Source organism: Gorilla gorilla, chromosome 21 (assembly GCF_029281585.2).
Source record: "Gorilla gorilla gorilla isolate KB3781 chromosome 21, NHGRI_mGorGor1-v2.1_pri, whole genome shotgun sequence".
Classification (NCBI taxonomy): Eukaryota; Metazoa; Chordata; class Mammalia; order Primates; family Hominidae; genus Gorilla; species Gorilla gorilla.
The window spans coordinates 10,268,768-10,280,041 of record NC_073245.2 but is presented as its reverse complement, the minus strand read 5'-3'; the positions used below and the strand labels follow the sequence as shown (position 1 = coordinate 10,280,041).

Sequence of the window (11,274 nt, the reverse complement as noted above, 5' to 3'; positions counted from 1 at the left end):
TCTCAGCTCACCACAATCTCCGCCTCCCGGGTTCAAGTGATTCTCCTGCCTCAGCTTCCCGAGTAGCTGGGATTACAGGCATGTGCCACCATGCCTGGGTAATTTTGTATTTTTAGTAGAGACGGGGTTTCTCCATGTTGGTCAGGCTGGTCTCGAACTCCCAACCTTAGGAGATCCACCTGCTTCGGCCTCCCAAAGTGCTGGGATTACTGGCTTGAGCCACTGCGCCTGGCCTGGTTGCAATTCTAAATAGGCTGCTCAGGGAAGGCCTTGCTGAGAAGGTGATGTTTGAGCAATGACTTGAAGGAATTGCCCATGTCGTCAACTGGGGAGGAGCACCCCAGCAGAGGGAACAGTGAGGCAAAGGCCCTGAGTCAGGATCCTGGCTGGAGAGGACACAGGAACCTGGAGAGTGGTGGGAGTTGGGGTTACAGAGGAAGGTGCAGGGGGAGTGGAAATCAGCAAATTGTGTAGGGCCTTGGAGGCCACAGGGAGGGTTTTGGCTACTCTAAGTTAGGTGGGAGCCATGGGAAGGTTTGGAGCGGAAGAGGAACATGACCTAGTTTATGTTCTAACAAGATCTGTCTGGCTACTGTGTAGTAATTAGACTTGGGGAGTCAAGGCGTGGAGTAGGGTGGGGTTCAAAACTCAGAAGCCAGGAGACCGGGGGAAGCTGGTGCAATGATCCAGATGGAGGCGCTGGTGGCTCAGACCATGGAATCAGCCACGGGGATGTCGAGGTGTAGTTGGGTACAGGATATATTTCCAAGGTTGAGTTGACAGGACTTGCTGATGGATTGGATACAGGGTGTGAGGAAAGAGAGGAGGTTTTGGCTGGAGCAGCCAGAAGAATGGGGACGCTACTCTCTAAGATGTGGGCAGCATAGTAGAGGCAGGTTTGGTCGGGGAGGTGGTAATAAGGAGAACAGTTTGAGATAGTTGAGTTTAAATTCAACATCCAGGTGAATGCAGATGGAAACGCAAGCCTGGAGTTTAGGAAAAACTAGGTTTGAGAATAATAGCCGCCACCTCAGAGGTTGTCGTCCTGGTTGAATGAATTCCCGAATTCTGTAAGGCACTAAGAACAAGGCCCAGCCCCTGGTGAGTGCCAAAAGGGGTTAATTACTCTTCCAGGCCTGGAAAAGATCTCACCTTTGGCTTCAGCCCCCTCTCCCACTCCCTGGCCCTCACATTCCTTTCAGAACTAGGGGAAGTGTGTTCTCAAGGTGGCTGAGAAATCTCCTTCCCACCCAAAGACAGGAGCTCCACACTCAGGCAATAGGCCAATCAGGCTAAGCACTTTTTTTTTTTTTTGAGACAGAGTCTCACTCTGTTGTCCAGGCTGGAGTGCAATGGTGTGATCTTGGTTCACTGCAACCTCCACCACCCGGGTTCAAGCAATTCTCCTGCCTCAGTCTCCCGAGTAGCTGGGATTACAGGCATGCACCACCATGCTCAGCTGATTTTTGTATTTTTAGTAGTTATGGGGTTTTACCATGTTGGCCAGGCTGGTCTTGAACTCCTGACCTCAGGTGATCCACCCACCTCGGCCTCCCGAAGTCCTGGGATTATAGGCGTGAGCCACCTCGCCTGGCCCAGCCACCCCTCCAGGCCCTAGGCTGAGCATTTAAATCCACTGCAGGACTTGGGTGGAGCTGGAGACCATTATCCTAAGTGAAGTAACTCAGGAACGGAAATCCAGATCCGGTAGGTTCTCACTTCTATAAGCGGAAGCTAAGCTATGAGGATGCATAGGCATCCAGAGTGATATAACGAACTTTGGGGACTGAGTCCAGGGAGGCTGGGAGGGGATGAGGGATAAAAAACTGCGTATTGGGTACAGTATACACTGCTCAGGTCATGGGTGTACTAAAATCTCAGAATCACTATAGAACTAATTCATGTAACCAAAACCCACTTTGACCCCAAAGGCTACTGAAATAAAAAGAATTAAAAATAGGCCGGGCGCGGTGGCTCACGCCTGTAATCCCAGCACTTTGGGAGGCCGAGGCGGGCGGATCACGAGGTCAGGAGATTTGAGACCATGCTGGCTAACATGGTGAAACTCCGTCTCTACTAAAAATACAAAAAATTAGCTGGGTGTGTTGGCAGGCACCTGTAGTCCCAGCTACTCATAGTCCCAGCTACTCGGGAGGCTGAGGCAGGAGAATGGCATGAACCCGGGAGGCGGAGCTTGCAGTGAGCTGAGCTCGTGCCACTGCACTCCAGCCTGGGTGACAGAGCCAGACTCCCTCTCGAAAAAAATAAAAAAGAATTAAAAATAAAAAAAAAAATAAGTCACTCACCTCTCTGATCATCAGTTACCGCATCTGTAAAATGAAGACAATAAGTCTGGGTATGGTGGCTCACCCTGTAATCCCAGCACTTTGGGAGGCCGAGGCAGGTGGATCATTTGAGGTCAGGAGTTCAAGACCAGCCTGGCCAACATGGTGAAACCCCGTCTCCACTATAAATACAAAAATTAGCCAGGCGTGGTGGCGTGCACCTGTAATATCAGCTACTTGGGAGGCTGAGGCAGGAGAATTGGTTGAACCCAGGAGGCAGAGGTTGCAGAGAGCCAAGATCGCCCCACTGCATTCCAGCCTGGGCGACAGAGCGAGACAACATCTTTAAAAAAAGAAAAAGAAGAAGACAATAATTCCTTTCTCAACAGGTTATCCTGAGGAGCGAATGAGAAATAATGGGTCGTGCCCAGCACACAGTAGGTGCTCCTGAGTCTGTGTCTTTCTCCTCCCCACGCCCCAGTGGCCAGGGAGAAAGGAAACAAAGTCAGTATCCATCCCAGCTGTTTATTGAAAGGGAAGGTGGGATGGAAGGGGTGCAGGATGAGGGGGCGTGAGGCACAAGGACAGTAGGGTGTGCCCTGGTGGGGACTGCCTGAGGATCCCCTAGGAGGCCCTTCAGGCTGGTGGAGACTGAAGGTAAGGGTTAGGGAGGGGCGGGGGCGAGAGCCTTGAGCGCTGCTCTCCAGCTGCATCAGAGCTCCTTCTAGTGGTACAGAAGAGAGACGACGCCTCCGGCTGGGGAGGGAGGGGCTGGTGCCTCTGAGAGAGCACATTTATTATCAGGGTCACGGCCAAGACCTGTGGGCTTGGTTTCTAGGTAGGTGGACTTTGAGGGGCAAAGACAACCCACTTTTCCTGCCCCCTACCCCCGGCTCTTAGAGACCATTTAAATCCATATCCAAAGTATATCCAGAGCCACCTGGGACCATCAGGCCTCTGGCTAGTCTTTCTGGGCCAAACCTGTCCTCCACCCTGAGGACCCTCAGGGAACCAGGAAGGTGCAGGCTGGCTCCGCCCCACCTGCAGCACAAGAGCTGGCCCAGGAGGAGGCTGAAGATGTGTTTCTAGTTCCTGCATGCTGCTTTGTTGTGTGACCTCGGACATGTCACCTCCAGCCTTCTTCACCCACCTCACCTATCAACTAGGGCTAGTAATTGCCTATGGTGGGTGGGCTGGGGGGCTCTGATGCCAAAATGCAGGTAGAAGACACACGGTGAGAGGCAAACATCTTCACTCATCCTGCAGGGAAAGTCCAAGTGAGCATCTGGGACCCATTCGAGCTGAATGACCCCCACCCCTTCATCTGTGTCTATGGAGGGCAGTGCGTGTCCTCATCCTGGCGAGAAGAGGAATCTGATCCAAAGCCCTCATGGCAGAGAGGCAGGAGCTGATGGCTTGAAAGGGCAAGGGCTTGCCCAAGGTCATGCAGAGGAAGGAGTGGGGACGGGTTGAAGGAGATGTTTTCTGTCCCTGAGGGCCTTGGGAAGAGGGTGTGGGTAGGAAGTTTTGGGAGGACTTGAGGAATGCTGGCATCTTTGAAGAGTTGGGGCCCCACCCCTGGGGAGGGAGCACTGGGATTTGAGCTCCAGATTTGACCTGGAGTTGGGCTCTAAAGGGACCCTGCTGAAAGGGAGAAGTTGGGGAAACACTGAGAGGGGGTTATGGTGAGAAGGGGGAAGGATCCAGGACCCACATCTGGCTCTTCCTTAGGCCATGTGGGCAGCTCAGGAGTCCCTCTTGGGCTGGATAGTCTGCACAGAAGATTGCCCAAAGGGGCTGGCGGGTGGCGAGAACCATGATTGGCCACTGGCATTGCGGAAAATGGGTGACAACTGCTGCTCTGGCTCATCCCCGAAGACCTCCACATGGCTGTCGGCTTCGGGGTCCAAGGGCTCTGCCTTGGTGTCCTGGCTCAGCCAGCCTGTCATGGCCCAGAAGAGGCAGATGGCGAGCAGAACTCCAGCTGCCACACAGAGCGCTGTGCCTGCCAGGCGACAGGTGCCCAGGGCCTGGTTGTAGTCGGCTGCCCGCTGATCCAACACCAGGAACTCACCCTCACCGATGCCCTCCAGCTTGGGGGGCACTGCATAGCCAGTGGTCAGAGCCGCCACACCCAGCAGCAGAAGCAGGGTCCCCGAGGACAGGCTGATCTAGGGAGAAGCAGACAGACCAGGAAGCAGTCAGGGTCAGCCAGGGGCCCCTGACCAAGGGATCACCTTGGATCCTCACCAGACTTAAGGGTAACCCCTTGATCCATCCTCAGGAGATGGGAATCACAGAACACACTTGCTGGGGTCTAACTGACAGGAGGCATAAACTGTCATGTTTTATTTGGAATCCTGAGGCCTCTTAATTTCCTTCCCAGCTCCCACCTAGCAGTGGGTTTCTCCGGCCAACCCTGCGTTTCCCTCCATCCCAACTCATCTCTTTATCCTTTCTACCTTCCCTGTCTCTGTTGGGTTAACTCCTATGCACCATCAGATCTCATCTCAAACCTCACCTCCTCAGGGAGAAGACCCCTGGACCGAGTCAGGTCTCTTGCTTTACTCTGGGCAAACTGTGCCTATTCATTCTTCAATACACTTACCATTGTGCACACTTGGACATGTATTTTGGTTGCTATGTAAGTGACGTCTGCCTCTCCCGCAGTACTGAGAGCTCCATGAGAGCAGACTGTGCCTGTTTTGGCTCACTAGGAGTCTTCTGTACCTAGCACGTGCCGGCACAGAGCAAAGGCTGAATAAATGTTTGCTGAATGATTAAATAAACCACAGCTAAAAGAGTTCCTCGAAGACAGGGACCTCATGTCTTAAATTCTGTGTTCCCAAGAGCCTAGCACAGTGCCTCGCAATAAGAAGATGCTTAAAAATTTTAGATACACACTAACCTTTCCTTGGAAGTCTTCCTTGATCATTTCCTCTCCTGGTGTTCCCTACAGACCTGACCTGAAGTTATGTAAGTTGGCCTCTCTGCAGAGGTTGGCACCTTACCTCCTCACTAGAGTGAAGGCCTTTGAAAGCAGAAGAAGGGACCCTCTGCCTCAGTCTCCCAAGAATATTTAGCAAAGAGCTATGCCCATAGCAGGCACTCAGCTCATTGCCACCTCTACACCTTGACCCATTGGTGCACCCTGGCCGACTAGTCTCCTTGGCTGTTACAGACATCAATTCTTCACATTTTTTCTCTGCCCTGGCAAGGTACTCCAGTCTACCATTGAGAAACCACAGTAAGATTTAAGTGAGATGAACCTCACTTCCTGCCAGTCAGCATAGTCCATCTCTTAACCATAGTAATTAGTTCAAGGCTGGCAAGTGACCCAATGAGAGCCAATGCAATGCTTGTCAGGACTTCTGGGAATGAAAAGCATTGTTTCTTATAAATGATTTTTAAATTTCTGGCTATCCTGAATCTTTTACCTCTCCATATAAACTACAAGTGTGCAAAGTGGTAAGTGTATTGAGGAATGAATAGGCACAGAGTTTGCCCAGAGTAAAGCAAGGGACCCGACTCAGTCCAGGGATCTCCTCCCTGAGGAGGTGACATTTTGACGTCCACAAAATAACGTGCTGGGGTTTTGATTGGCATTGCATTGAATCAAAGATCAGGTTGGGAAGAACTAACATCTTGACTATTCCAATCCACGAATATGAACTATTTCTCCATTTATTTAGTTATTTGATATCTTTTGAGTTTTGTAGTTCTTCTCATATTGCAGATATTTTGTTAGATTTACACCTAAGTATTTCTCTCTTCTTTGGTGCTAAGGTAAATGGTAACATGTTTTTAATATCTTACTATTTTGCTTTCTCTCTTCCTTTCTTCTCTCTTTTCTTTTCTTGACAGAGTCTCACTCTGTTGCCCAGGCTGGAGTGCAGTGGCACAATCATGGGTCACTGCAGCTTCAACCTCCTGGGCTCAAACGATCCTCCTGGCTCAGCCTCTTGAGTAGCAGGCATCACAGGCCCGCGCCACTACAGCCAGCTAATTTTTTATTTTTAGTAGAGATGAAGTCTCACTATGTTGCCCAGGCTGATCTTGAATTCCTGGGCTCAAGCAATCCTCCTGCCTCAGCCTCTCAAAGTGCTGGGATTACAGGTGTGAGCCAGTACCCGTGGCCATTTTTTGTTTGTTTGTTTTTTTAAGACAGAGTTTCACTCTTGTTGTGCAGGCTGGAGTGCAATGGCACGATCTCTGCTCACTGCAACCGCTGTCTCCCGGGTTCTAGTGATTATCCTGCCTCAGCCTCCAGAGTAGCTGGGATTATAGGCGCCCATCACCACACCCAGCTAATTTTTGTATTTCTAGTAGAGATGAGGTTTCACCACGTTGGCTAAGCTGGTCTCGAACTCCTGACCTCAGGTGATCCACCCACCTTGGCCTCCCAAAATGATGGGACTACAGGCTATTTTCTTTTCTGAAGGAAATACCACAGGAAATGCTGACTTCCCTTAGATGGTGTGGAGTGAAGACCTGAGAGTCCACACAGTAGTGGCCATTTGGGGAACATGTGGGGAGAGTCTGAAGCTAACAGGCTACCAGGGTAGGCGCACCATGAGGAGGCTGAAGACTAAGAAAACTTGCAAAGTCCTTGGTATAAAGGGTTGAACTGCTGGATCAAACTTTGCCTGATAGTATGCAACCTTGGACCTTGGTTCTCTTCTAAAAAATGAGCAACATTTTCCCTTCTTTTTTTTTTTTTTTTTTTTTTGAGACAGAGTCTTGTTCTGTCGCCCAGCTGGAGTGCAATGGTGCAAACTTGGCTCACTGCAACCTCTGCCTCCTGGGTTCAAGCAATTCTCCTGCCTCAGTCTCCTAAGTAACTGGGATTACAGGCGCCTGCCACCACGCCCGGCTCTTTTTTTTTTTTTTTTGGAGGGAGTTTTGCTCTTTCACCCAGGCTGGAGTGCAATGGATTGATCTCGGCTCACTGCAACCTCCACCTTTTGGTTTCAAGTGATTCTCCTGCCTCAGCCTCCCGAGTAGCCGGGATTACAGGCGCCCGCCACCACAGCCAGCTAATTTTTGTATTTTTAGTACAGACAGGGTTTCACTATGTTGGCCAGGCTGGTCTCCAACTCCTGACCTCGAGATCCGCCAGCCTCAGCCTCCGCCTCCCAAAGTGCTGGGATTACAGGCGTGAGCTACCGCACCCGGTCCATTTTTGTATTTTTAGTAGAGAAAGGGTTTTGCCATGCTGACAGAGCGGGTGTTGAACTCCAGACCTCAGGTGATCTGCCCACCTCAGCCTCCCAAAGTGCTGGGATTACAGGCATGAGCCACCATTATTTACATACAATAAATATGTAAATAATTATGTAAATAATTTGTATGTAAATACAAATACAATGAAGGCTCCCTTCATTATTTAAACCCATTTGAATTGGGTTTTCTGTTGCTTGAATGTGCAAGACTCCTAACTACTACGCTATCTCTTCTTTTTTCCTCTGAGCCTCAAATTCAGACTCATTTCCTCCATCAAGGCAGAGGAATCATGGGAGTTGCTCATGTGGCCTTACCTTCCAACACAGTGAGGGCCAGGGCCGGCGGGGGCACAGGACCGGAGGTCCCTCAGGGTCGTCGCTGAGAGCAGTGCCTGCACAGTCCTCATAGAAGAGGTGCAGGTAGGAGCGGACCCCATACCACTTGCCATCCTCCACGCTGGGGCCGCGGCTGCAGCTGCAGGAACGATTGCAGCTCGGCATCATGGACCCCTGGGGAGCAGGTAAGGTGCAGCTGACGGAGGGAGGGATTAGTGGGAGCTGCTCATGGTGACCTTCATAAGCCCCCTAAATCTTTGTGCCCCACCCGCTTCTCCTCCCACTTGAGACACCCTACACTCATAGCACAGTCTGGCCTTTTGGAATCCCAGCCTGTCCTTCCCAAAGCACACTGCGAATGAGCCAATGCACTGAAGGCCTTAGCCCAGTGCCTGGCAATTGGAGGTGTCAATAAATGTGCATGTTTACTCTGGAGGCCACCCAGTACCTGGGACTGTGGGCTCTGGAGCCTGACCACTTGGACTGGAGTCGTGGACACACTGCTTCCTGGAGGCGTGACCTTAGACAAGTGCTTCCACCTTTCTGGGTCTCAGTTTCCTCATCTGTAAAACAGACCTAATAATCATACTTGTTTCATACAGTTATTGTGTCTAATGCTGAGAAATGGTAGCTGTTGTGATTAGTACTGTAATTTTTTTGTTATTACTTCCATCTTGAACTTTTTAGTCTCCATATCCGGAATGAGAGAGCCTCACCCTCCGCTCCCCTTCAGACCCCCTCCTGGGGGTAATTGTCATGGCTGACACTTGGGCTGGAGTTCCCAAGCTGCAAGGCTATAAAAGGTCCTCCCCAGGACTGCCCCTGAAAGCCTCCAGATTCCAATGAATTTTGACTCCATTGGAAGTGAAAGTCAGGGTCCCTCAGGATTAAAGGCTCTTAGGCTTAAGGGCTGTTAGATTTCCAGAGAAACCTATCAAATAACCTTTTTTTTTTTTCCACAAAAGTGGACACGGATCTTGGGAATGGAAGGTACTTGTATATCCATATACAGGTTTGGCCCAAACCAAAGCCAGGAGGTGTTGGGGGAGGACTGGGCTTCTACCCCAGTCTCCATGATGGCCCTCAGCCTTAATTAGCAGCCTCCTGCAAAATGAAACAATGTGCTTGTTCCAAAGGGTAAGATAAAGGTCCTGACAGCTGCCCCTCACTTCCAATCAGATGTGGTGCTCAAATCCCTGCATAGGGAAACTCACCGAAACGGCACAGAGAAACACACAGACATGCTCACAAAGCACACAGAGACATACCCAGATAGGTACGACACACACACACACACACACACACACACACACACACACACGGTTGGAGGTTCTGCTTGGAGTCACACGGCACACAAGATTGCTGTCAAGAAAGCCTGTCCATAAATAGTGGCTGTACACCCTCCTCACTTACAATTCAGGGAAAAGAAGAGCGGGGAAGAAAAGGAGGAAAAACAACAACAACAACAACAAAAGCCATGACAGAGCACGGGAAAAGGCAGAGACTGAAAGCGAAGGACCGTCGGAGGAGGAGGGCGAGAGGTCTGGAGGGGAGGGCTCACCGGAGGAGGTGGGCGGGGCGGGCTGTGCGGAGGGGGCGGCCAGCGCGGTATCCGCCCCGGCGAGGCGCTGGGGAGGCCCGGGAGGGGGGAATAAACGGGGCCTGGGGGCGGTAGGAGCCTCCGTGCGGAGACCATTGTTAAAGGCCACAGGTGAGGAGGCGTGGAGGGGGCTTCGGGACGGTTGACCTGGGTCAGCTCCTCCCCTCCAGTTCTCCGCTTCCCCTACTCCAAACAGACGTAATCACTCAGTCCTGCTGGTACTGGAGAAGGAAGGTGACCCTGACGGTGCCTCCCCCTCGGCCTGGCCCCTCCGCCTGGCGTTTTAGGGTTGCAGGGAGCAGGTCTAGCTGGCGGGGGGCGGGGCGCAGGCACCCGGGACGAGGGTTGCCACGGGAACCGCTAGGGAGGCGTCCCCAGCCGGGAGCCGGGAGGAGCTTGGTGGGAAGCGAGCGGGAAGAGGAGGGGGCTGCGCTGTCCGACGTGGGGAGACTGCGGCGGAGGGAGGAGGCGAGGGGCGGGAGGCACGGGCGGAAGTGACAGGAGCCAGGGCCCGAAGATGGATGGAATCTGTCGCCTCTGCGCAGCCTCATTCAGTTGTCCTTCCCAGACCCTCAGACTCGCCCGCTACGGCGTCCCGCGCTGCCTGGGCGGGGGAGAAGGGGCGCCCTCCCGAGGGGGATGGGTAGGGGGTGTCGGCCGGGGAAATCAGGCCATTTCCCGCCTCCCTTCCCCACCTGCACCCGCGCCACTCTTTCTGCCAGGACCACCGATCCCCCGGTCCACACCAACTGCGTCCTTTTCCCTAGAGAGAAACTGAGGCGGACAGGGGTAGGAATGGGTTTTCGGTTTGAAGAGTTGGCGGGGGTGGGGCGTGTCCTTTGAAGCCTCTACCCAGCCTATCAACCCTGAGGCGTCGAGGGGCGATGGGGCTGTTGCTGTCTCCTGCCCCTGCTACTTCCCTGAGACCCCCCCACCTCCCAAAGCCGAGGCTCAGGCGCAAAGGTCCCGGCCCTGGCGGGACACAGCCCGGGCTGAGGATGCGGGCAGAGCGCGGGGATTCTCCAGGGGCTGGGGCTGGGGTCCGGCCGCGCGCGGGGCAGGGCTAAGCTCACCTCTCTGCCTGCTGTCTCCGCCGAGCAAAAGCGGGTTCGGCTCGCGCCTGCGCCGCAGTTCGGGGCGGGGGTGACACGGGGACGGGGGAGGGGGCGTCGGCCCGCCTCGGGGCCTGGCTCTGCAGACAGCGGCCGCCTGCAGCTCCCCCAGCTCCTGTCCCCTTCCAGAGTTCCCTGCTCGCTCGGACACCCCAGCTCCCTCACAGGGACCCCTGGGACTCCCTGGGCCCCAACCCCTCATGCAGTCCCTCAAACTCCTCACCGAAGCGCCCATCATCCCCCGCAGCTCCCCACCCCTCTCATGGAAGACCCGTCCCTTAACTGAGCCTTCATCTCCTCGCTGCACCGTCAGTCCCTTTTCCAGGTCTCCATCCTCCTCATGGAGCCCCACCCCAGCGTAGAAACCGGCATCTCCTCGCTGGGCCCCCGCCCTCTTCACAGGCTCCCATCTCTCTCCGGGCTCCTACCGGGAAGTCCCCTCCCACTTGCCTTGAGAGCCCCTAATCTCTCTGAAGTCCTCACTTCTCACTCAGTCCCCATCCTCTTTTCATCCTCTTTTCCTCTTTGAGTCCCTACCCATCCCTGGTACAGGATCAGCCCTTGTACCTTGAGAGGGGAGTTTGGGTGGAGGATTCGGGGTTGGGAGAGAAGTGACTTCCACTTTGGAAGGAGCTAATGGCACAGCCTCCCTTGTTCTTTCCTCCCCTAGCCCCAGTTCTGCCCTGGGCAATGTGTGCCCACTGCCCATCTCCCTGGAG

At 53.4% G+C, this 11,274-nt stretch overlaps 1 protein-coding gene across 2 annotated transcripts; it reads right to left on the bottom strand.

Moving 5' to 3' along the window:
- Window positions 1–2,794: 2,794 nt before the first annotated feature.
- NRSN2 (neurensin 2) lies at window positions 2,795–10,925 on the bottom strand. Of its 2 annotated transcripts, none has more exons than XM_063702499.1 (4): window positions 10,839–10,925; window positions 8,292–8,406; window positions 7,823–8,017; window positions 2,795–4,456 (listed from the first exon to the last, which is right to left on the bottom strand). In XM_063702499.1, exons 3-4 carry the CDS (start codon window positions 8,009–8,011, stop codon window positions 4,031–4,033), a joined length of 615 nt encoding a protein of 204 aa, XP_063558569.1. In that variant the 5' UTR covers window positions 8,012–8,017; window positions 8,292–8,406; window positions 10,839–10,925; the 3' UTR covers window positions 2,795–4,030. The 2 variants fall into 2 exon arrangements, with proteins under 2 accessions (XP_063558569.1, XP_055228344.2); XM_055372369.2 differs by lacking the exon at window positions 10,839–10,925 and adding an exon at window positions 10,517–10,761 and having other exon boundaries at window positions 7,823–8,039.
- Window positions 10,926–11,274: the final 349 nt, after the last annotated feature.